Raw genomic sequence first — 27,704 nt, forward strand, 5'->3', positions numbered from 1 at the left:
TAAACATTAAGGTAAAGTCAGCCTCTTACTCCCACTTGCTCGACTTGAAACCAGAGGCGAGGTTATAGGGTTTGGGGAACAAGTCCAGGAAGCTGCGTCCACTGTTAAAACACAGAACGTATGTAGTTTAAAGTAATTTATTTCTCTGTTAGAATTGAGTTAAAAATTGGAAATCCAGCTATCTGCCTGTTGGTCCCCGCTAGGACTATACTGTATGGTGTGTGGCCGTACACACCCTAACTCCTGGATATGGCAGGTCTCTGTGGTCTCAAGATCCTGCTGCTCTGGGCTGGGATCATCGGTTTGGCCAGCTGTAAGTATCTTCATCTTCTTTATGAAGGAAAAGACGTTTTATGAAGTTGTGTCTGTCATCTGAAATCTGTAAATGATGCAAAACATGAGTGATAGCCAACTGTAGGTGATGAGGTCTCTTATTCTAAACTCCTATCTTGGCTGTTTTTTGAAATTGTAGCTTATGGTTGATTGTGTTTATGAGAGAAGGTGAAACAACTTTCCGTGCCTCAGATAGAGACATGAATCTGTCAGCGCAAGCGCTTGACAATTTGCTTTTTTGAAAACATCACCGCACAAAATCAAATCATTTAAAGTAAGAAACGGAGGGCAGAAATGACAAGCTACAGTATCTCATGTCTTTGAGTTGCGCCTCCCGTTTGTGCTACTTCACGTTTCTTAAACTTTCCAAACCCGAGAACACAAGACATTACTGCGCACGCTTTGTGATGTGAGGAGCTGAACAGTGACAGGTTTGTGAGCCCCTTTGGCAAAAGAATAAACAGTTGTGTTCAATCAAAGACGGCTGTTAATAAGAAGACTCTCTTTAAAACGGGTTCTTTCATTCAGTACAAAGCTGTGGGAATTTTTGCAATCATGTTTCTGTTCTGCTTTGACACTGTGTGTGTGTGTGTGTGTGTGTGTGTGTGTGCGTGAATATATGCGTGAATGTGCGTGTGCCCGTGTGCATGCGTGTCAGAGATGAGAAGATTTTCAGGGTGTGTCCCTGCAAGCTCTTCACTTCAACCCTAGTGGCTCTGGGTGTTGTATGTGATACATATCTGAGTGTGTGTGTGTGTGTGCGCGCCCGTGTGTGTGCGCGCGTGTGTGTGCGTGTGTGTGTGTGTGTGTTAAGTCAGACCCACCTTACTGCCTCTTGCATCACTCACAGTTCTGCTACTGTTCAACACATCAAATGATTTCTGCTATTTTCAGCTTAGCCGTCTGTACACATTGAGCTGAATCAACCCTTAGCTTTATTTATTTCATTGCGTTGTGTTTAATGTCAGTCAGGGTCAGTGTGGGTTTCTAACATATTTCTCAGCTATAGTGTGCGAGGTGAGTCATCATGGCACACCGCATCAACAGACGCTTCTTATTTATATACGTCTTCCCTTTTTCATTGATCGAGCATCGCTTTTCATAATTAAAACAATATTTTATAATGGCAATGAGGTTATGTTTTAAATCATTTAGTAATCTAACCAGTGGTGGATATTAACTGTGTACATGTACAGTTACTTAGGGCTGGGCGATATGGCAAAAATCTATCACGATATAGGTCATTTCATATCTCGATAACGATAAATATCACGACGTAGCATGTTTTCTGGTAAAGCAATAAATAAATAATCTATATGAAATAAACACATGGTAAAGCCTATTTTTGTATACACCTGTGTGAGTTAAATACTTGCAAAAGAAAGTACTTTTAAGTATTTTTAAGTGAAATTATAGAGAAAAAATAAATAAATGTAGGCTTAGCCTATATCACCATAGAAAGTATATATAAAAATAGACATTTTTATATTGTTTTGACGATATACTGTATATCATCATATTGCCCAGCCCTACAGTTACTCAAGTACTGTACTTTTCTATAGTTACTTTGCAGATAATGATTATAAAAACTTATAATGAGCACATAAAATACAATGCATTCTTATACAGTAAATTTAACCACCCAACAGTATAAAAGAATAGCTACAGTACAGTTTAACACACTGCATAGCAAAATATCTTTGACAGAGGTCCTTTTGCCTGAAAGGCAGGTACTTTTACACTTTAAAGGTAAATGTTACAGATAATACTTCTACTTAAGCACAGTTTTAAAAGCAAGAGTAGGATATTTATACAGAGTGGTATTGTTACACCGAATGTATTCAGGTTTAACCTTCAACGATAGCCTAAAAGAAGTTATAGTGTATTCTTAGCTGAATGACGCGCAGTACTTTAGTTTACTTAAGTGAAAGTAGACACAGTGTGAAAATATTACAAGTCATTCAAAATCCTACTCATGTAAAAGTATAGAAGTATTATCAGTTAAATGTATTTAATGTATCAAAATCATGTCATCCTGTTTCATCTTTCGGGAAGATATTTATTAGTGAATACTTATTGAAGACATGCAATATGTATATGCATCACAGGTTATGGTGTTTTTCCATCATTTTAAATAGCAGAAAATGTGAGAAGAGCTTTCTCCAAACACACAAACTGATCAGAGATAAACACAATTCAAAACTCCTCCTTTGACCTCCTTTGCTACTTTTTCCTCATTGTTTAAACGCACCAAATACATGTATTTAAACCAGCTGGGTGAGAGCAACAGTGTCCCATCAATATGCAACATTATCGAGCTTTCTTCAGCTGCAACATTTCAGAGTTGTGTGATCAAAATGTACGCCACTTCCGTGTTCCACTCTGAGTTTCCTTCATTTCCTGGCAGAGCAAAGCAGCAAGCAGGCTGAGACAGAGCACAAGTAAATGACTTGAGAACTCATGAAATAAAAAGAGGAAGTGCGTGAGTGCAAAATGAAGAAGTGAGGTCAGAAATGTTAAACATGAAGCACGATTAAAGCTGTTTCTGGGAGGACGAGGAGGGGGAGCGTGCTGTCAAATGCAAAATATAAGAAGAAAATAGAGAAAGATAAAAAAAAAAATGATGGTGATCACTGATACATAAGAGACAGATACTGTATCGGTTTCTTTACTAAATGTCAGGTGTTTGAGCTCTGATGGTCACTAAACTGTGTTGAGTTTCTTCTCTTTGGTCTCCCCTCCTCCTCTCGGACAAAACGCTTGTGACCTTGAAGACACTGAAAAAGAAAGTACCCAAAAGACCAAGGAGGCTTCACTTAAAACTATAGTTTTAAAAACAACTTATAATCTTAAGCTGTGGCTGAAACAAACTTATGATAAAATGCGTGTTTGGATAACGTTTTCTCACCAGCTATTTGAAATATTCAGAGAGCACAACTGCAGCTCTCATAGCTTCCACTGAAACAGTTCATATCAGTCAACACAAAGCATAAAGAAATGTCACAGCAGAGAGCGTGCACCGCTGCTCGATGCAGCGAAACGAGAGCACAAACCACATCCTGACACTCATTGTTCGACCGTCCCCCGTCACCTCATCACTCATTGCTCATTGCTATTATTGTAAAGAAGTGGACCAAACAGCTCAGATGTGTTTACAGTAAACTCATTCTTAAAAATCAGGGAGGTAGTGAGCAAACAGCCAAACTACATTTACAAACCTTTTTGTTCTTTTATAACTTAAAACTAATGTAATATCGAATACAGAGTTTGAAAAAGATGTAAATTGTATTTGTTCATACTGAGTGCATACAGCATAAAGCATAGATATTATTTTAAACAATATTAGGTGACGCTGTCCTTTCTAATAACTATAAGAGGGAAAGTCCAGCTAATGATCTGTCCAAACTGAAACTAATTGTGTAAGTATGGGGAGGTGCTAGGTTTCAGTGCAAAGCAGGAAACAGTGGTTTGCCTTCTGAAATAGTGCGTCTCTTCGCCGCATTGTTTTAGCAACCAGGTTGAACAGCCTCGTGCAGAACTACAGATGAAAATGGCCGCTTTCCTCTTTTACACCTGATAACGTCCCTGCAGGAAGGGTTTTATCTGTCAGATAAAGTGGACACTTTAATAAGACTTAGCATAAAGAACACTTTTTAAAAATCATTGTTGATGTTTTTTCTTTTCATGCATATTCTCCGCACTACACTGTTCTCTTTTATAACAAAAAAGCTGCAATGATTTACCTTTTTTTCTCTTTGCAGGTCAAGGAAATGTACCAGGTGAGTGGCAATACATAAATATGTAACATTCAATGATTAAAATGATTAAAATGTTTAATTCTATTTATCCGGCTGTGCTGTACCTTCACCTCAGCCTCCCTCTACCTCACACTGTCTCATCTCTTCATGGCCGCAGCAGCACCAAAGCCAGTTGACATTGTCCTCCATTTTAGTGACCTGTCTCACCCTAGCTTTTAATTACAGACACCAATAAACATTTTGAAAGTAAACTACATGTGGAAACCAAATGCGGGACCACAGTAATCTTTACCTACACACAGTTATTTATGTAGAAAACATGTAAACCGTGTTCTACTTTGTGCTCTTTCAGAACGTGTTGCTTTACCAAAGCAGTAGGAAACGCTAATGTTCATACAGTACGCAACTAATCTGTAAATATTTCCTTGCTCTTAAGCTGAGCTAAAGCAAACTAACAATAACTGACTGCATCCGGTGTGGTTGTGTTTACGCATATTATATTCATAAAGCTATACACAGAAATCGTCTCTTGCTTGCTCACCTGATGAAATGTATTCACGTTTTTGCTTCATGTCATCTAAGTTAAGAACAAGCAGGATTTCTAAACTGACGTTACTTTCCAGGTTGTTTGTCACGCTCTACTATATCTGAGATCTGTTGTGATGACATTTTAGATTAATTTATTCTCATTCAGGAAAACCTTTAGCTCAAGTCTGGAGAATTTACAGCACAAGAGTCATAATTAGAGAAGAGCAGCAGTTCTGAGTCGAGTGATGTCGTTTGGATTTAGATGAGTGCTTGGCGTGTGTACGGACGCAACTTTTTTCCATGATAGGAAGGAACAAGTCATTGATTATCCAGCCAGTGAAACATGACTCCTAATATTTCCTAATAGTGGTATACTCCGTCTTTAATCATGAGTGTTCGGAAAAAATCTGAAAACTTGTCTCCATCTTATCCACTAATCCTGGCTTTATAGAAATAAACTGTAAGAGTTCATCCTACAGTTTCTGTGAGAAAGCTATGGAAACATGTCATCAAAGTTGAGATGAAACTTGTCTTTCAAATCGGACTGAGTCCTCATTAACTCTGGTTTTATAATAGTTAGTTTACTGACTCTGTGAAGAAGCAAAGTTAGGTAGTGGGCCTGCACGACATGAGGAAAATCTGCGATGTGCGATAACATTGTTGAATATTGCGATGACGATATGACTTGTGATAAATAAACAAATATTGAAGTGTGCATATTAGCTATACTTATATTTTAAATATAACTAGGCCAAATGTTATTTCTAGAGCAGCAACAGTAATGTTTACAACAGCAAAGTCATTATATAAACTCATTAATATCTCACTGGAAACACTTCTAAAATGTTAATAAAATAAATAATTTACTAAAATAAATGAAAATGATGAGTGAAGCATAGAAAGACTGAAGAAAACAGACATCAGTCAGTATCAGTCATTCTTCCTGTCCTCTGTCCTCCCTTGCTGCAGGTAATGTTAGGGCTGGTGTAGAGAGGGGGGCTGCTTTGTGTCAGTCAGCAGATCAGTTTACAAGTAGGACACATGGTGAACTAACCTAAACAGTTAGACTACATTTGAGTTTATGTGTGTGGAGAGCTCCGACACAGAGCAGGGAGAGGCTGCAGCGTGATAATAAATACTACAGCCTTTAGCCCCGGAGCCCGTTTAATAACGGGTTTTGGTAACCATCCCTAAATATAAAGATTTTTTGGTAACACTTCATTTTACAGGTCCGCACATTTCATGGTAATTAGGTGATAATTAGCAAGTAACTTATTTGAAATTTCTTTGGAATTACTGACAAATTACCCCAATATTTACCTTAAAATGTATAGAAAATTACTTTATTAAAAACATTATTTAATAATTATATTTCATTATTTCCCAATAGCTGGTAATTTATTTAACACATTTCCAGGAAAAGAATACAAAGTTAATTGATAAGCTTTATTTCCATGTCTGCTGATAAATAGATAATAATTAGCAAATAACTTCTTAGAAATTTCTTTTAAAACTCCCTGAATCATTACATTAGCTACCAGGTTACATTTGTGTAGACAATAAGTCACACAATAAGGAGATTTGTGTCTGATCAGAAGTGTCTTCTATTAATTTTGGTTTTCCACCTCTGATGAAGAGCAGCCACTTCTCAAGCCTAAGGGCCTTATTTTAACAATTATTTTCCATTTTATCATATAATTATTAAATAATGTTTATAATAATGTCATTTTTGATAAATTGTGAGGTAAATATTGGGGTAATTTGGCAGTAATTCCAAAGAAATTTCAAATAGGTTACTTGCTAATTATCACCTAACATTTGTGGACCTGTAAAATGCAGTGTTACTGATTTTTCTTAATCATCGCGTTTCAGACAGCTTTTTGCAATGTGTTTATTGCGTATGTTCATATCGCGATGACGATGAAAATACAATTTATCGGTCAGCCCTATTAGGTACAGTTGCTATTGATGCAACACAAGGCCATCACTGTACGTCTGTTGACACAATCTTGTTGAGGTTGGCAACCCTTAGGCAACCTTGCTAGTGTTTTTTCAAAGGAAGACAGCATTAAGTCCAAAAACAGGAAGTATATGAGCTCACAGCTACAGGTAACGCCATTTCCTCTATTCTAGCTGAAGAGTCCAACTGAGCACATCCGGCTGAATCCGCAGTTCCTCCTCTGAATATATATTTGCTCTATCCATGTGCTACTATGGTTTTATCACCTCTTCTTCTCTTGTAAAAAAACAAATGTGTAGTAAATGAGGGGAAGATTGACAAGTAGCAACACCATCTTTGTAACAAGAGGAAACAGGATCATCATTGTTGGAGGGAAAATGTTACATGTAGCACCTTTAGATGAAGTAGGAATGAGCATTGTGATACTGTGTTTGGCCTGATTTTTTGTTTTCTTGGAACGCAGATGTTTCAACCCTCTCACCTCCACGCAACACCACAAATTCCACTTTACCTTCAGCAACCAGCTTATCTGTCACCACCTCACCTCCACTCACCATGACAGCAGCTCCTGTCATGTCTTCAGCCACCCCAACGACCGCCCACAAACCTGCACTCACCTCGCCAGCACTCACCTCAAACTCCCCAAATACAACTCTCTATACAGCTAACATGTCTGGTAACGTATTCCGCCTCAGTTTAATGTTTGATTGGAAACAATAGCGTTGCATTCAGCGTGATATTGCTGGTATGTACATTATATCAGGTAAGACTATTGGCAGTACAGTATTTCTACTTGAAGGTGACCTCCAGCTCTCCATCTTACAGCCACCACTGCTCCTCCTGCAAGCACCTCACCCTCACCTTCACCTACACCCAGCAAGCCAATAGACTCTCAGACAAACACCACTGACAACCAGACTCCACCTACAATCACCGCGCCCAACACCACAGTGACTCCTACCACCAAAGGTTGGGATTTTCTCCTTTACAAGCTCTCCATTTGTTCTTATAGAGGACTGTGTTATTCATACGAGTATAGACAACAGTTACTAACACTAGCACTGCTAAGAAATGGGTTAATACACTTGCTTCACTTGCAAAAGTTATTTCAAAGTTATATAATCATAATATTTTGTTGTTTCCTTTTCTGATTTCATTTGAATGCGTTCTCCAGCCCCTCAACCTCCACAGTGTGAGTATCAGTATTATCTTACAAGATACAATACTTTCACTCACCTTAACAAACTATGAATTATATTGGTTTTCAACATCTACATGAACAAACCGTGAGATTAAAACATGTCATCATTATAACTCTGTTGATTTTGTGTGCAGGTTCTTACACCGTCACACCCATCAAGTTCGGCTTCCGGATTGACGTGATAATGAACTCTACCACTGGCAACTACACCATAACCCTTAATGAAGAAGGCCAACAAAGCAAATCCATCTACTTCTCCAGTCAAAGCCATGAAATCAAACACCTGAAGCCCTGTACTGAATATGAGCATGCTGTGGCATTCATTGATGCTGGCAAAGCAACACCCTGTTACGGCACTGAAAATAAAACTATGACAACTGGAATGAATGAGAGTGAGTGTAAAAATAATTAATACTGTTGAATTTCATTTTAATTTAAGAAATGAGACAGACAGACAGATTTGTGCATTTCATTCCACTTGTGTGTTTCAGGTAACCATGACATTAAAGATGTCAGCTGCATGCCTGGATATGTTTGTTACCAGAGTGACTGGAACATCAGCTCTTCACTATCAGCATCAAATAATGTTCCAGCTAAGCCGTGCAAAACTGATAATAAAACGTTCTGTATCAAACCTGGTTACGATGACATTTGCACCAATTTAACTACAACCTTCCGTTCCGACTGTACGGCTTCCTTTAACGTCACCAAAAGCATCACTGTTGGAGGTACAGTAGAGTCCTCGTGTACTTTGAATTACATGTGGTGTAGACTGTATTTCATCATGTTTAATGTGTGTGCTGTTTTCTTTTTTCTACAGAGTTCTTAAATGTGAGTGAAATAACTCAGAAAGCTCCAACTGAACTTCCTGCAAAAATAGACACAAAATTACCTCCAAACTGCAAAGATCTCACCATCGACTACACCTGTCAGGGTAAGTGGAAAGACTTTCTGTCACCAACATTATTAATGGATTTACATGGAAATAGGTGGAGACACTGTAGTAAGACTAACAGAAATGACAATGAAAATCAGTTTTACTTAAAGGACCAGTGTGTAACATTTTGGGGGATTTATAGCAGAAATATAATATTCATAATTATGTTTTCATTAGTGTATAATCACCTGAAACTAAGAGTTGTTGTGTTTTCATTAGCTTAGAATGAGTCCTTCATATCTACATAGGGAGCGGATCCTCTTCACAGAGTCCGCCATGTTGCTCCGCCATGTTTCTACAGTAGCCCAGAACGGACAAACCAAACACTGGTTCTAGAGAGAGCCTTTCAGGTTCTGACGTTACCTTAAGGCCACTGTTGTTCTCCAACACGCCTGTGAATCTGTGGTAACGTGAGCTACAGAGTGCAAAACCGTGGTACCGCCAGCCGCCGTCTGACTTCCGTTGCTCCTAAAGTAGTGTTATTATGGTGAGGAGCGAGGCGAACGGCGTTACCACGTTTTACACTCGGCGGCTCATGTTACCGCACTCTTACAAAGGGAGGGGTGAGCGGAGGAGCACTCAGTAGGTTGCAATCTGCAACCACACCACTAGATGTCGCCAAATCCTACACACTGTACCTTTAAATGAATTTCCATTTGGTGTAAGAGGAAGTCCAGGTATTGCTTTATGCGCTCTGTGAATCAGGTCTGAATAGAATATTCTGTAATCTAATCTAAACCCAAAAGATAAGTGCTCATTGGCACCAAGGTAAAAATACCAGCTGTTGAATAAATGCTGTCATCCTTGTGTCTCCTCAAAAGACGATAAACCCAGTAACCCCAAGAAACTGTCTGAGCTGGAGCCCTTCACAGACTACAGCTGTACTGGTCAGATCAAGGAAAACAACGTCACCAAAAATAACACAACTGCTGTCAAGTTCAGGATCGACTGTGGTACGTTAATATTCACTTTACCTCAGTGCAATAAGAGCAACAAGCTTGTATCATGAGATAAGTATGGAGAAAAGAACGGCTCCAGGTATCAGTTCAGTGTTACAGATGTCTGATGTGTCCAACAGATATTAAAATAAACCCAGTACAAAGTGCCACCAATACCTCCATCGAGTTGAGTTGGATAACGACCAGTCAGAAGTGTCCAGGTCTTCCTGGATTTGACAAGTTTTCTTATGACTGCAGTTGTGACCCTCGTTCCTCCCATCAGAGACCCATTGGTAAGTACAAGTGTTTAGTTAACTCTATTATTTTATTCATTTTACAGGAATGCACTACTGGAAGTCTTTGGAGATCATTTTACTGGTCAGACCTAAATAGTGAAATATACTGTTGACATTTGAATCAGTGCTCCATGCTAACACTTTAGCATGATGGTCAGTGTAAATAACCTGAGATGATTTAACAAGTCACAGTTTGGTGAAGAAGATTCACAAAACTGACACGAAATATGATACAGAAATAACATTGAAACAATACAAACAATACATATTAGCTTCAATTGGCACGTATTACATTTCCCAGCCTGTTTGTCTAACAGCACAGAATGTATAGTAGAGCTTTAGCTTGCAGGAGCAGAGCCGATGATCTACCAATGACACATGGATGATATTGATTGACTGATATCCATGTTCTTGTCACTTAATGGGTAACTTGAGAAACAAAACAATCTGCTGTTGTATATTGCCTTTATTCTGTCTTTGTTGTTATTCAGTTAAACACAACTTAACTAATGAAACTATGTCACAATTCCAGCTAACAAAGAGCGATCAGGAGGAAGATGTCATATTGCTGGACTGAAACCGTTCACCTACTACACCTGTAAAGTCCAGCCCAAATATGACAACAGCGACATTCCTCAAATAGCTACAGTTAATCAGAAAACTAAGGCTGGAAGTAAGTGTCTTTTAGAGAAGATTACAGGCAACACTTATGTGATGTAAAAATACAAAAAAAGTGTTTTTCACATATTGTTGAATATAAGTCAAGATCATACAACGTTCAAACTGTTTCAGTATGTGAAAAAACTTGTGACGCACTGACTCTAAAAGGTCTTATATAAGAAATATAGTTACTAAATGAGTATTTGAATTTCAACACAAGATTTACTATAATTATTTATTGAATTATTATTTAAGCTAATTATAGTAATTATAATTTATCAATGCAATATGTTCTCTTCATTATCATAATATAAATTATGTAATTTATCAGACTCTTTATCCTGTCTGTCTTTATTAACAAATTACACTAAATGCTGATAATGATGCAGCCTATCATTCCCTACAGTACCAATACCAATACACAGTATGTAGGCCTACAGTATAAGATAATCACGCTTGAACCCTTTACAGTATAATGAAAATTATGATGTAGCTCCAGTCATTAGTGAGATAAAGTGATTAATCTGTGTTAATCTCTGTTACTAGAAATCTACCAGCTTCAGTCAGATCTGACCTCATGTTCATTTATCACAGCTGGTGAATAGAGTCTGGAGTTTGGTACCGCAGTAATTATAGACTAGATTTATCGACAGATATATTGTAATCAATTAGTACAATGATGGTTGTACCATTTTCAAAATTCATACATGTTATTCCTATGGACTAAGATGGTCCACAACATATTGGTAAACATTAACAACTCTCTCCCAAATCCAAGAACTATTGTGCTAAAACTCAAACTTGTGATATCATCAAGTATAAAGTGTGGAGCTGCTCCATAGACAATGAATGGGAGAGATGTTATAGATGACCCTGATAGGAGTGTTTCTAAACTGAGAATACTACAATAGAATAAGTTTGCATCCTAAATTCCATACTAACATGGGTAACACTTTATTTTACAGCTAAATTAAAACTACATTTCATGGTAATTAGGTGATAATCAGCAAGTAACCTATTTGAAATTTCTTTGGAATTACTGCCAAATTACCCCAATACTTACCTCAAAATGTATTGAAAATGACTTAATTATGAACATTATTAAAAACAGCAACACACTAATGATGCACCTGAATTGACTGTTATCAGGCCATTAAATGTGCGTTATTGGTCGCTATAAGCACCATAGATGTGGGTCAGTAGGGGCCTGCAACACGTACTGCATCGTAAAAGTGAAAGTGATACTTAAAAGCAACACGTTTTAACACATTGTAAAACTGCATGAACGTTAAGTTTTATTGTTTTGGAGTTTGAGTTTCAGGCTGTCTATATTACAGTGCCTCACTTCAGTTTTGGCTCCTGTCATAATTACTACGGTCCCTAGAGGTCGCTGTCGTGTTCTTTTGTTCCTTCTTTTGGTGATTTACCATGTGAATAGATGATAAAACCTACTGGTTGGTGTAGCAGGGCCCTACTGACCCACATCTATAGTGCTTAGAACACTGATAACACACATTTAATGGCCCGATAACAGTATTATCAGCTGAATAATGCTAAGCTGCTGTTATAGCAAGCTAAAGCATCACTTTAACTGTGAGTAATCATAAAGTATGTATCTAAAGGAAAATGTGTTTTTTTTTTCTCTCTCTCTTACAGGACCAGATGATATACATGGCCTGACAGTGACTGTTTTAGACCACAATGTGATTAGAGTAACATGTGATTATAAAGGTAGTTTTAATGGACCTGTGGTGACTCAAAGATTCATTGCACGTCTTCACAATGCTGGTGTCACCACGGAGCTTAGAAACACAACATGCAACTTTGACTTCAAAGATCTGAGCTATTTAACGGAATACAATGTGGAGGTTTGTATAATCCCAGTTTTTGGTTTCACTAGATTATTATAACTTTATTCCTCATATTTTTTTTCAAATGCTATAAGTCCTGATTGAGGGATTTTTTTGTGTTTCCAGGTGACTGCTTACAACGGAGAATTTGAGAGCAAACCCAAGAAAAAAGACGGCGTGACCACTTCCTGTACGATTTAATTAGTGCCACAAATTTCCTCACATTGTTCACTTAAATAATTTGACACATTTTGCTTTGACTGACAGTACACGATCCCTTTCTATTCATTCTTAAACATAAATGCCACCACTTTGATATTCTTCTGTTATAACCATCATTTTACATTTTTAAATAATTTGACAAATCTTGATCCGACATACATTACACACATCCATTTCTATACATTGTATCTTTAACATAAATTGCCACCACTTTGATGTAATTTCCCCATCATTTTTCCAGATAATGACAAAGCTGTCATTGGGCTTCTGGTCTTCCTCATCATCCTCACGTCGGTGGCTCTGCTTCTGGTCATCTACAAGATTTACATTCTGAAGCGCAGGAACTCCAAGTAAGGATCATGCTGCATCAGTTTGACTGTTACATTGATTCTGCTTTTTTGTTTATTTGTGTGATTGTTTTGTTTTACACAAATACACATATACATAATCTTGCACATGTTGAATTTTGCACATTTACTACCTCAACATTGTAACTAGCACACTTTGCTTATGTATACAGTATGTTATTGCACACTTGCTAATGTACTGTATATAGTGGGTTATTCTATGTTTATAATTTAGAATTGTTGTAGTAATCGGGTATATTTATAATGTATTCCAATATCCTTTATACTTTATACTCTATGGATATATTTATTTTGTGTTGACATGCACATTGTACTTACTGTTCCTGTGTATTGCTTGGATAACCTGCTGCTGTAACACAATCATTTCCCAGTTTGGGATCAATAAAGTACATCTATCTATCTATCTATCTATCTATCTATCTATCTATCTATCTATCTATCAGTTACAGTACATGAAGAGTGCTGTTATTTCTGTTATAACCTCTTTGTGTAGGCCTTCTTTTTCCACTCTATATTCTGTATAATTTTAATTCTTTAAAGCAAATCTTCACATTTTTTTTTTTTTTTTCAGTGGCCAGGGTGAAAGCATGTCGCTTATTCAGACACCAAGTGAGTAGACTTTTACATTTCCTATTTCCTGGATTTTGTCTTGAACCAGATGATACATAATAAATATCACTCAACCTGCATTAGCTATTGTTTTCAAATGATTCATGATGTTTGTAACAATCAGAATATACAGATGTATTCCTGTATTCCTTGTTGGATAATGTAGAAGCATGTTTCAAAGGAAATCATTAAAATAACACTGAAATATATTCAAATATTTACTATACTGTAATTTAGTAATGACTAGTAATAAATTACTGTCATTACAGCATTACTTTGTTTCTGTTTCTTATCTGCTGGCCGGTTTGGTGTTGTAGATGATGAGGAGAACCTGCTGCCTGTTGAGCCGATTGCAGCAGAGTTCCTGCTGGAAGCCTACAAGAGGAAGCTCGCTGATGAGGGACGACTTTTCCTGGCTGAGTTTCAGGTACATTTTATATCTGTGAAGACAACGGAGTAGAAGCACTACTGGGTCTTTGTGGTGATCACATACAGGTGCTCTTTGGATCCTTCAAGTGTACTGTGCTTATCTTGTGAAGGGCTCATTGCGTGGGTGGAATATGGTCTCAAAAAAGTATGTAATGTAAGTCTGCTTCAGAAATAATCCAAGGCACACTGTAGAGTTTGTGAAAAATTGAAATGACAAAACCAAGGAGGGTTGAAAGAGGAGGGCTACTTTCCAAATCGCATACTTTTACTTTTTACTTTTAGTACGTACTGCAGCTGCCCTCACTAAGTATGTACTGTTGCATGCAGTATTCATACAAATTGGGACATACTACTTCTTCATAACATTGTGCCTTGAATTTTGACCCTCTTGCTAATATATCCGGTGCACAGAGGATTGTGGGTTAGAATAGCCAGAAAAGCATGCTGGCTTGCATACTGCAAAATACAACCGGATGTAGTAGAACATCGTGGTATTTTTGGCATACTGCATTTGACAAACTACACTATGTATTGGGATATGCTTAATCAGATGGCATATAACAAAACTCCAAAGCTGGACTTGAACCAAGGAGGTTGGATGTGCATGCTAAGGGGCGTTGGCCAATTATAGATTAGAAAGAGTGTGAATGGTACTCTAGATTTGCTGCTTGGTCTTTGACTTTGGTAAATGACATAATTTGTTTCTGCTTTCAGAGCATCCCCAGAATCTTCTCGAGGTACTCCGTGAAAGAGGCCAAAAAGCCCTGCAACGTCCCCAAGAATCGCTACGTGGACATCCTGCCATGTGAGTCTGTCCAACAACACGTGAAGCTCTTTAGATAAAAGAGATGAAAGCACTTAACACATGTGTAATGTGTATTTTTAATCATAGTTTGTTTTTATTTTTCTGTCTCGAACCAGATGATCATAACCGTGTCCAGCTGACCACCGGAAATGGAGAGGCAGGATGTGACTACATCAATGCCAGCTTCATTGATGTATGAAAAAGATACTTTTACTACTACTGCTGCAGTTATAAATTATCAAACATCAAACTACACACAAATTGAAACATAATAGCAATAATAGACATGTTAAAGGGCCACATTTTGGCCTCATGATCTCTTTCTGACAATACGCACCTTATTGAATGTGATTTGTTTTCCTCCTGCAGGGGTACAAGGAATCCAAAAAGTACATTGCAGCTCAAGGTAAAGTTTTCATGTTATTCACATCTTCACACTCAGTCAGTGCACTTGAGTTATGTTTCTGGTTGAAACTAAATGTACATCATAGACTGTATATAAGAAGTGGACGTATTCACCGTGATGTCAGCCGTTGGCTTGTGGCCGTTTTGAAGCCTTGAGTTATGCATCTTGGCCGTTACCATCTTGTTTTTTTGCAACCAGAAGTGACACAAGAGGGTGGAACTAAGTACAACCGAAAGCTAAATAAGACATATTTGGGGGAATAAAATGTTTCAGTTCACTTTCATGAACTGAAAACACACTGTGAAAGAATTACATTTCTAAGACAAAAACACGGACAACTCCCAGACCGCACAATGCTGTGGTAGCGACCTGTCAATCACAAGGTAGCCACGCCCTAAAGCATACCCTGCTTTATGGTCTATTTGACTCTTAATGGGACCATAATTTACTAAATGAACATCATGCTGTATTGAAGAAGACTTGAAACTAGAGATTGAGACCATAAACTCATGTTTACAACGTTTACTGAGGTAATAAATCAAGTGAGAAGTAGGCTCATTTCCTCATAGACTTCTATACAATCTAACTTCTTTTTGCAACTGAAGGAGTCGCCCCCTGCTGGCTGTTAGAAAGAATGCAAGTTTAAGGTACGTCACTGGTGTACATGCTTGTGTATATAGTGTATATACGTATGTTCTGTGTGTGTTGCAGGGCCAAAGGACGAGACTGTGAGTGACTTCTGGAGGATGGTCTGGGAGCAGCAGTCCTCTATCATCGTCATGGTAACACGCTGTGAAGAGGGCAACAGGGTGAGAACAGGAGTTTACATATTTTGTTGACTTTGGTTATAATGTCACATTGATACTAGTTAAGTATTGTCCTGCAAAAACAGCTAATAGTTGCATAACTGACTGACTTGAGTCCGTCTGTCACTTAAACCAACACGTTCTCATCCCAACTCGTCACACACAGACGCTTTCGCAGTAAACACATGCTTATTGTTGTGAATTAAACAAAAACACTTGTTTTTTTTGTAAGAAATTTCAAATCATTTATGTGCTAATTATCATCTATTTATCAGCAGACATGGAAATAAAGCATAACAATTCACTTTGTATTCTTCTCCTGGAAATGTATTAAATAGATGACCAGCTATTGGGAAATAGCAGAATATAATTACTAAATAATGTTTATAATAAAGTAATTTTTGATACATTTTGAAGTAAATATTCGGGTAATTTGGCAGTAATTCCAAAAAAACTTCAAATAGGTTACTTGCTAATTATCACCTAGTTACCATGAAATTTGCGGAACCTGTAAAATGAAGTGTTACCGTGCTCAGTCAGCAGTGTTACTGATGTGTTACTGATATGCAAAACTGGGTTGTCACTCACTGTGTCTCCTCTCTCATGTTGTGTTACAGGTCAAGTGTGCACAGTACTGGCCGTCTCAAGACCGGGAGACGGAGATCTATGAGGAGTTTATAGTGAAGCTGAACTCAGAGGACCGCTGTCCTGATTACACCATCCGCCACCTCAGCCTAACTAATGTGAGTCTCCATCAGACGTTTAACCCTGGAAATGTATGTTGTTACTTTTAACTTGTGTGTGTGTGTGTGTGTGTGTGTCTGTGTGTAAGTGAAGGTCAGTATATCTGGCCATCTTTATCACAATAGATAAACTTGATTAAATATGAATAAATCTGTGTTATTATATGTCTTTGTGCATGTTTTCCATAACCATCTGTTTGTGTACGGTGTGTGTGTGTGTGTGCGTGTGTGTGCAGAGGAAGGAGAAGAACTCAGAGAGGGAGGTGACCCACATCCAGTTCATGAGTTGGCCGGACCACGGCGTCCCTGGGGAGCCACATCTCCTCCTGAAGCTGAGGCGGCGCGTCAACGCTTTCAAGAATTTCTTCAGCGGCCCCATCGTCGTTCATTGCAGGTAAGTTCAAGCTCCCATTCTGCCGCAGGTCACCTCACACTCACACTCACTTCTGTTTGTTCCAAACATCAAAATAAACAACATTTTAATTGGCTAATAGCAGAACAAAATTGTACATTTGCTACATTGGATGTGCTTTCTTCTTCTTTTAGTATTTGGAAGACCATTTTTTCTATTCTTCTCTTCACTAGGCATGCCAAACCTGAAAATACATCCAGTGCTAATGTCCCGAGTATTTAGTGCATTACTGACATAACTGCATTCATTTGCATTTTGTATAGTTGTTTTGTCATCTACCTTCTTCTTATCATCATCTTATTGATTTATTGTTCGTTCTGTACATCTGTTTACCTTTGTATATACAGTAGGCATATATATATTAATGAACGTGGGCTACTGTTTGTATCTGGTTAGGTGCTAAACTGCATTTCGTTGTACTTTCTTACTTAACAGTACAGTTTGTGTTCATATCCATGTAATGCCAAACTGGACTCCTAATTGGGGAAAGTCTGACTGGATCCCTTTCTTTTACTAATGACCAAAGTCCTTTGACAAGTGTCTTTTCAGGCATCTGAACTTGCTTCATTGTTTCTAAGACTTCTGAACTGAGGAAAAAACAGATTAAAAGTTGTCATCGGGTTTCAGGCGGACTCATTTCCTGTCTCTATTTGCTTCTAAACTAAAGCTTGACTTCACCTTTGCTCGCCACTGATAGACATATACACCGACATGTCATTAACACAATGTTATCATCTCATGTGTAGCGCGGGAGTCGGCAGGACGGGCACCTACATCGGCATCGACGCCATGATGGAGTGTCTGGAGGCGGAGGGCAGAGTGGACATCTACGGTTACGTCGTCAGACTCCGCAGACAGAGATGTCTAATGGTGCAAGTAGAGGTAAAATATCAGTTTAGATCATATTTAAGACACCGTGTGTGTCTCATTAGAGTCAAGTTAATTGGCTGAGTCTGTTGACACAGACGAGGAATCTGACTCCAGTTCTCACAGTGCAAAGACCAAACGTACAGGAAGTGAAGTGAACACACAGCTAAACAAAGATAATGAAGCGAGACGAGGATACACAAGCATAGATACAGCTATTATGTACAGCAAATAGGTAGACAAACAAACATACACAATATATAAAGAGGTTAAATTGTTACTCTACACTGTGTTTACAAGATTGTGGTCTGGTTGCAGTGCAAAGGGCATTTGAGGAAGTAAATAATGATGTATACAGGGGTGGCTTCATATGAAAATATGTAAATGGTCAAACAGGAATAAAAGATTGGAGGTAGAATATGATATACACACAAGTAAGTGGAGTAACAAAAAAGTAAACTTTAAAGGCTTTTTTAATACCAATTATTTGATTTCAGTTTAAAATTCAATTTATAATTCATCATTTTAATACAGAATACGGAAACTCAATAATTAATTGTCAAACTTAAATATATTTTTCTTATTTTTTAATTAATTAATTTACAATACCTTTTATTTATTTTGTATATAACAACACACTGTTGAAAATCTATAGTAATTTTGGTGGCACACTTCAGGTGCAGCTATTACATAATACATTTAGAACGTGTAACACTGTGATATAGTATGAATATACAGTATATAACACACGTGGCTGGTTTAGAGTGTGACGGTGTGCTCTCTAGCACCCACCAGAGGGCAGAAGCCAAAATAATAATTTGTGCACAGTATGTGTATGAGCATGTGCACTGTATATTTTACTGCACAACATATTTAGGAGAGTAACTCTTTTCATGGAAAACACTAAAGTTGACAAAGTACAAAAGCAGCATTTTGTTTGTTAAATCTAAATGAATCACAGAGAAGCAGGCAGAGATAACAAGTTATGGATGAGTTCGATTGGGACTTGCAACCTTGTAGAAATCTGAGGTGTGGATTGTGTAGCTCAAAATACGTTTGTCTTTTGCATATTTGTTCTGTCACCAATCTGTATATCCTTTGATTATTAAGTGCATTTGTCCTGACACAGGCCCAGTACATCCTGATCCACCAGGCGCTGCTGGAGCACAATCAGTTTGGAGAGACTGAGATCACCGTGTCTGAGCTCCACAGCACACTGAGCACACTCCAACAGGAGACCTCAGGCAATGAGCCCACCTTGATGGAGGAGGAGTTTGACGTACGGCACTTCACAAAAACATCAGTGTTTCTGATCCCTCTAAGAGGAGACACCCCAGCTGAATAACAAATAACTAATAGATATCGCCAGGAAAATTCCCCAGTTGATCACTTACATCAAAGCAATTATTTTTTGTATTACAAGTTTTTGAAAATGCATGTTTAAATATGCAAATTAGGCACTATCTTATCAAATATATGCTAATTTGCATACATTTCCAGAACAGAAATCTGAACATTGGATAAAGCCAGGTTTTGTTGACATATTAGAGACAAATGTTTTTATAGAGGGAATTTTGTATAGCTCTTTTTATCACATAAATCAGGCTATGCATGATATATGTACAAACCCCTCTGTAAAAACCTTCAGAATGTAGATAGTAATGACTCTGGGATGTTTGGTGTATGTAAGTGCTGCTGAAGTGGAGATTTTCTTGCTCAGAATTTGAGAAAAATAATTTTGAGAAAACAGCCTCTAAAGATATTATTTGTAAAATTCCCTATATTTTGAAGACACTACATGTTAATAAGGTAAAGAATTGAACTAATAGATAACACCATGACATTTCCCCAGTTGATTACTTACATTAAGATAAATTTTTTTTGTACCACAAGTTTTCCGAAAATGTATGTTTAAATATGCAAATGATGCATTATCTTATTAAATATGTGCTAATTTTCATACATTTCCAGAACATAAATCTGAACATTGGATAAAGATATTAGTGTCAAAGGTTTTTATAGAGGAACATTTTAGATATATCTTTTTATCACTCCATAAATCCCAAAATATTGTCAACAACCATATCAAAATATATATATTTTTGCCATGTTTTTAGGAATAAAATGTTCTATAAATCAGGCTATAAATGATAATTTTTATATGTAATGTAAAATTCAAGACATTTTGCAAGACATTACATGTAAATAGGGTAAAACATTTTAAACAATACATACCACCATGAAATTTCCCCAGTTGATTATTAACATTAAGACAATTATTTTGGTATTGCATGTTTTCTGGAATTGTATGTTTAAATATGCAAAAGAGAGCATAAAAAGATTACTTTTGATGAATTTAGGAGAAATCAGATGCAAATAGACAAAGTAGTAAAATAAACACCTAAATGTGTATTTTGGATGTTTTCTTTCCACTATTACTACAAAATAGCATAAAATATAAAAATGTACCAGTGCATGAAAAGCAATGTTTTTGCCTGGGGTGTCTCGCCTTAAAATGTAAAAATGTAGTCCTACCTTTTCTCTTTTTTTCTGCCCACCTCTTATTAATGAATATGGAATAAATGATGCATCTTAATATATCACTATGATGAAAAGTCTTTATCTTTAAATTCAGAGACTCCCCGTCTTTAAAAACTGGAGGACATTCAACACAGGGATGACAGAAGAGAACAAGAAGAAGAATCGCTCTGCGACTGTCATCCCATGTGAGTATCAGCTCAACACAATTGCATTTTACACTGTAGAATAACAGCTATAGTACTGAATATAGTGTATGTTTATGGTGTTCATCATATACCAGAATAAATATGTTAATTTTCACTCAGATGACTACAACCGAGTGCTGCTGAAGATAGATGAAGGACGCAGTCGTGATAGTGACCCCGATGAGGAAGACGAGGAAGAGTCATCAGATGAGGAGGATGAGGAGTCCACTAAATACATCAATGCCTCCCACATAGATGTATGTTATTTTACCTCCAACATTAACCTGGATGCCAGGACAAAAAATACCAGTGTTTTGTTTAATTGCAGCAGACAAACTGTGTGTTCCTGTTAGGAACTCATTCAGAGTTAATGAGATAACACCTGCTACTGTCTTTCATGCAGCCGCTTGAATTTTAAAACAAGTCTAATTAAATTTTACCACATCCTATTTGTTTGGATCGTGTACAACAATAGATGTGTGATGTGTTTTCTTGCCCACACAGGGATACTGGGGCCCACGCACCTTCATCGCAGCTCAGACTCCGCTGCCAGACACCATGGCTGACTTCTGGTCCATGGTTTACCAGAAGAAAGCATCGACTATTGTCATGCTCTCAGACTGCAGTGAGGTAAAGTCTCATGCACATGTAATGTATGTACTTTACATATGCTCTTGGTACATAATATGGTAAATACGCTTGTTTTCTTGTGTGTCTTCTTGTTCACAAAAGTCTGACTGTGTCTACTGGGATAAAGAGAAGAAAACATTTGGGGACTTTGAGGTGGAGGTGGCTAGCACGGACACCTCTCCGACTTTCATCAGCCGCAACATGCTGTTACGTCACGTCAAGGTAACAAACAGCAGCAACCTACTAACAAAGTCTGCTCTATAGCCATGTTTAGCAGCATCAGCCTGTGATGTGACTGGTCATTTCCAGTCCAAGCCATTGTTTTGCAAGTCTAAGTGTCAAGTCTTTGCACTCAAGTCCCAAGTGCAAAATTTTGAGTTTCGAGTCCTAAACAAGTCATAATGCACTCTTCACCAAATGTAATGCCATTTGAGTCTGCGTCAATAATTTTCGAACCGTACGTTTTGCATACTGCAATTCATTTTTTGTTGATAACCGCGTAGTTTTTGTACTCAAACGAAATTATCTCTGATATTATTTTTTCTAACTGGCGCTCAGTAACGTAACGTTGGTTCTTCATAGTTAACTTCGGCAGCTTGATTGGATGCTGTCGGATTGGTTCAAACATAGTGGATCTGGGGAATTAAACCTGCAATACGCAGAATGTGAAAAATTCCATAATAACCTTTCAGCATATTGTATTTCAAGTGTTCTGAGAGAAAACTAGACTTCTGCACCTTCTCATGGCTCTGTTTTCAGGCTTTAAAAAATCTAGCCCGTGACGGGAGACTTTGGCCAATCACAGGTCAGGTTACAGGTGTTACTGTAACGCCTATTTCTCGCCGTATTTTCAGAAACGTCTTGTAGTGTACTGTTTAGCTGTAAAATGAGAAAGTTTGCTCCGGCTAGTGGGCGGTGCTTGGTATTTCCTCATATTTAGTAACAGAATATTGATTCATATTTGATCAGCGCTGCCTAGTTTGACCATTTGATCAGAGTTCGCGGGTGATTGACAGCTGCTCAGAGACAGCAGGCTCCAGATCAGCTCTGACTGCTTGTTTTCCTCCGGTCTGTGAAATCTTGCAGATGCCATTAGGACCACCGGAGGACACAGAGGCACATGATTTTTTTCAGATTACCTGTCTCATGCACTACTGTCAGGATATAGTGACCGTTTTATAAAAATAACTTTTTTTAATCATATGTGCTCCATTTCTACCCACTGCTGCTTTAAATGTCGACTTGCTGGGAATGAATGGCGTTAACGTGAGGTGATTCAGAATATGAAGGGAAATTAATTGATTTGTGGCACACTTTTTAAACAACATACTTTTTGATCTTTGGGCTTGAGGGGAAGGTATCAAATATTTTCATGTCAAAAGGCTCAAGTCCACGTGAGGTCAGTCGAGTTTAGAGTCATCAAATTTGTGACTCGAGTCCAAGTCATGTGACTCATGTCCCCACCTCTGGTCATGTCTACGTCACAAGCTTTTTAACTCCACGCCACTCCTGTCCACAGAGGAAAGAGAGTCGGCCGGTGAAACAGTTCCAGTTCCTGAAGTGGGCGAATGGCGAGCCGCCAGAGAAACCTCAAGATCTCACGGACATGATCAAGGACATCAAGAACCGCAGTGGCAGCAGCAAGTCACAGAGGAGCATGACCGTCGTGGTCCACTGCAAGTAAGACAACCTCACAGAAAGTGTCCTCTGGAATCTTAAAGGGGCAGTTCGTATAGGACCACAACATATCCAGTTTTTCACAAGGAGCTTTTCAAAGCTCAATTTCAGGCCTTTAATCTCTTTTGGAAGACAAATCCTCCCCAGCGACTTGAGTTTCTGAACAGATCCAAGTTGCGATTCCTACGAGGTCGGCCTAAAGAGCTTGATAAAGGTCACAGATCATCTGACACCACTTTAAGCTTTACAGTTACATATCTTTTTTGAATTAATGATTTTAATTTTAGCCCCAAAATGTCAGAACACATTGGGGGACACTAGGCTTGATACACTTGAACAAATAACCAATCATTTACTTAATAAATTAAGGTTAGATATCTTACTCTTTAATCAGAGTTGTAGTGTCACCTCATTACAAGGAAGACGTGTATATGATTATCTTCTCTATGAATAGGCTAGAGACACATAGGTATGAACATGATTGCATAAATGGCCCTATATTTCTCAAACTTTTAATAATTACACTTAAGGATGCTCTAAAGGAGCAATTTAGTAGTTAAAAAAATGTCTTGGCTGAATAAGCTACTTTTATTAAGCTACTTACAGCGACACGCAAGAGCAACATGTATGAACAGAGCAGGAACAGCAATCAACATATCAATCAGGGATATGTTTTACTGCAAATACATAACAAAAAAAATTCAAGTTCATTTTATATGTGTGAAATCATTAACATTAACAACAGTAATCTAATATATTTATAAATATATAAATAGGGATGATGCTTCATGACCTGGAAAAGGTGAAGTTAAAGAAATTAATGGGGGGAAATGATACAAAATAATGGAGAAAATGTGATCTTAACCTCTTTGTGTGCGCTCCCTCTCCCCAGTGATGGCTCAACCCGTACGGGGGTTTTCTGTGCTCTGTGGAACCTGCTGGACAGCGCTGAGACCGAGAAGCTGGTGGATGTTTTCCAGGTGGTCAAAACCCTACGCAAGGAGAGACAAGGCATGCTCTCCAACCTGGTAAGAAAGAGGAACCCAGTATCTGTATAAATTGTCAATTTTTGGTCTTTTCATAGCATTTCTTAAAGATAATAACATTTTTGAATATCAGCAGATGTATCATTTAAAGTGAGAATAGGCAGAAAGTTGTTGGCATCATTTGGCAAAAATTCCATAATAACCTTTCAGCATATTGTAATTCAAGTGTTCTGAGAGAAAACTAGACTTCTGCACCTCCTCATTGCTCTGTTTTCAGGCTTTAGAAAATGTAGTCCGTGACGGGAGACTTTGGCCAATCACAGGTCATTTCAGATAGAGAACGCGTTCCTATTGGCTGTTCATTCAACAGAGACAGCTGTCAATCACTCGAGAACTCCGATCAAATGGTCAAACTAGGCAGCGCTGATCAAATATGAATCAATACTCTGTTACTGTAACGCCTGTTTCTCTCCTCAAATGTTTTCAGAAACATCTTGTAGTGTACTGTTTTGCTGTAAATTGAGAAAGTTTGCAAAACATCTGAGGTGAGAAATAGGCATTACAGTAACAGAATATTGATTCATATTTGATCAGCGCTGCCTAGTTTGACCGTTTGATCGGAGTTCTCGAGTGATTGACAGCTGCTCAGAGACGGCAGGCTCCAGCTCGGCTCTGATTGGTTGTTTTCCTCCGGTCTGTAAAATCTTGCAGATGCCATTAGGAGCACCGGAGTACACAGATGGACATGATTTTTTTCAGATTACCTGTCTCATGCACTACTGTCAGGATATAGTGACCGTTTAAAAAAAAAACCAACTTTTTAATCATATTTGCTCCAGTTCTACCCACTGCTGTTTTAAACTTGTTTTCTGGTGCTTTTATTTGTGTTTAGAAAAGTGTGCGATAGTGTGAGGTCACAAAGTCTACAGCACAGCCCCATATCTTTATGTTTCCACTCCAATCTGTGTGCGTCTCTTACAGGAGCAGTACCGGTTCTTGTACGACGCCCTGGAGGGGGTCTTCCCCGTCCAGAACGGGGAGGTGAAACCAGTACAGGCCTCTGAAGCCTCTGAAGCAGACACCGTCCAGGTCGTCAATGAGACCAAAGCAGCAGAGAAGCCAGCAGCAGAGGAGAAGGCTGAGCAGCCAGCCACCACTACCAGCAACAACCAGCAGGAGGCAGCAGCAGAGAGCGCTCCTCTTGTGGCTGATGGAGGGAAGGAAGAGAAGAAAGAGGAGCCTGAATCTGAAACAGCACCACTGGAGGACATCACTGTCACTCTGGAGGTCTGAGAGGTGGATGGGCATGTCTTTTACTTCTGGGAATCAGCGCTTCAGCTCAATGCTTTCTTTTAGTTACTATATGAATGTATAAACATTGTAAAGCTATAACAGTGTTGTTTTGGTTGATATTTTGTTAAAGAATTTGATCAATTATTTTAATGTCAATTTCCAAAAAATATGATTTATACTAAGTTATGAATATTTTAGCAAGTGTTAGGATGCAAATAATAAGTTCTGTGAGCAAAGTTTACTGGAAATGCTGTCTTCAAACTAGGGGCCTTGGCGAGAGACATCTAAGAACAAAATTTTGTTATATACGTTGTTTTCTCCCTAAATAAACAGATGCTATTGTCTACAGTTATACATATAAATGTATCTGGCATATTTTAATAATTTAGTGGTTAAGCTCAAAATGTGTTTTGTGACACTGTGTCATTAAAAGAGACTAAAATACTCTTATTTATGCTGAGTATTTGCTTATTAATTGTCATTTGTTTTCAGCATAGATTAACTTTATTAGGCTGGATTTACAAAGTCCATAACATCTTTTACAGGCCCCCTTAAAAAACGTTTTCTCAATCAGTTTCTTACTATAAGCAAGGAGTTCTTACACGAGGACTTTCTGCCTAAGTTAGAACAGTTTTGATTATTTCACACGAGAAATGTCGGCGCTCTTCACACTGTACTGTATTTATCAATCATGATTAAGCAATATTTGAATAAAACAAATCTGATGAGTTGTGGGGTTGTTAGCCAAGTTCAACAAACTCTAGTGCTCGTCAAAAGATGTGACAGGGAGGGAAACAGTGCCCTCAAGTTAGAGAAGGAGGGCTTCTGACTGTAGGTTGCCAGTTTGATTCCCTTTGAACACCCAGAACATTAGTGAATAACACAAACACCCACCACTAGAGTGCCTTTGAGCAACTGCTTCATGGACTGTGGTTCGACTGGTAACCAGATCAGCTGTTTCCGAAAAAAGCTCAGCAAACCCACCCCTGGCTATACAAAGGTTAAAACAGAAATGTAACTGAAAATGTAAATAAGGAAAGTTGAAATATTGGAAAATAAAAGACAAAACTGTTGAAAACTCACGATAATTTACTTTGATAACATTTTAAATCAGCTGTTTGTGTAATCTTCGTCAAAGGCAAACAGTTACAAAATTTAAGACACACAAGATACAACATGAACAGTTTCCTCGAAGTCAGGACAATCATATAAACAAACCATCCATACAGTATATGCCACATGAGCCTTTGTGAGAATACAAATCTGTCACATTTCTCTGATCAGAGCTTCAGTTGATTCCCTGCTACAATTCCTTTAAAATCTCTAAATACCCATCACAAATAGAAATACGACGTATAAAAAGAATCATCTACGTATAAAAACCTTCAAATACTGTTGAATCAGAGAGAAAAGCTGTGCTTCATTCACACTTTATACAAATCAAACTATTGATTCTGTGTTTGTGAACGTTATAAATACGTTAACTACTGCAGCACTGAGAACTTGTCAACTAATGTTAAGACACACATCGCTGTCGTGGTCAAAAAACAGTCACGGAGGGTTTAATAGCTTCCTAATGCCGGCTGTCTGCCATGTGGAGTCACAGCACAGATGTTTAATAGATACAGTGTTATGATGCATTGATGCATTCAATGCATTGGGCATTACCCAGACTCAACAATACATAGAGATGCATCAAAATACAGTTTTTGAACTAATATAATGCTAATATATTAAGAGCTTAACTTTACTTCTCCAGGTAAAAAAACAAAAATTGCAGATCAGGATCGTTTTGGTAAGAAATAAATGCCTAATATTTATTTATAACAGCTCCATACACAATGAAAATAGGGGAACCATTAAAAAAAGTGCTTTCTAACCGTGTTGTAGTACTCAGGATCGGTCTTGGTCTCGAGACCGGTCATAAGACCACTTTTTGAAGGTCTCGGTCTCGGTCTCGTCCCGTAATCGACTGCATTTTTACTCAGTCTTGTCTCCGTCTCAGACAAAGAGGACTGGATTTTATGCAAGACCGGTCAAGACCGCAATTTCAGGGATATTACTAAATTGCCTGTGCATTGTCTGATTTATTTGTTAACATCATGACTGTGATTGCTCTTAGAAAACAAAGGATTGCCACACATAAAATTCACCTAAATGCCTTTTGATTATTTTCTCAGGACATTTCTCATGTACATACACATATATACTGTATATACTGTATGGCAATAAAAGAGGTGAATGAAGGGGAATCTTTATTTGTT

The 27,704-nt window shown here is 38.0% G+C and overlaps 1 protein-coding gene across 1 annotated transcript; it reads left to right on the top strand.

Moving 5' to 3' along the window:
- ptprc (protein tyrosine phosphatase receptor type C) lies at nt 1–27,696 on the top strand. Its single transcript, XM_037769801.1, has 31 exons — nt 1–313; nt 4,095–4,112; nt 7,043–7,255; nt 7,405–7,548; nt 7,754–7,771; nt 7,915–8,172; nt 8,272–8,508; nt 8,601–8,714; nt 9,539–9,670; nt 9,796–9,948; nt 10,484–10,624; nt 12,268–12,479; nt 12,588–12,651; nt 12,925–13,033; nt 13,623–13,660; nt 13,978–14,087; nt 14,804–14,894; nt 15,011–15,087; nt 15,264–15,300; nt 16,012–16,109; nt 16,724–16,849; nt 17,086–17,243; nt 18,008–18,143; nt 19,258–19,407; nt 20,764–20,854; nt 20,975–21,111; nt 21,359–21,484; nt 21,584–21,706; nt 23,004–23,164; nt 24,054–24,189; nt 25,129–27,696. The coding sequence occupies exons 1-31, from the start codon at nt 250–252 to the stop codon at nt 25,438–25,440; spliced, it is 3,984 nt and encodes a 1,327-aa protein (XP_037625729.1). The 5' UTR covers nt 1–249; the 3' UTR covers nt 25,441–27,696.
- Nucleotides 27,697–27,704: the final 8 nt, after the last annotated feature.

Source organism: Sebastes umbrosus, chromosome 5, assembly GCF_015220745.1.
Source record: "Sebastes umbrosus isolate fSebUmb1 chromosome 5, fSebUmb1.pri, whole genome shotgun sequence".
In the NCBI taxonomy this organism is placed as follows: domain Eukaryota; kingdom Metazoa; phylum Chordata; class Actinopteri; order Perciformes; family Sebastidae; genus Sebastes; species Sebastes umbrosus.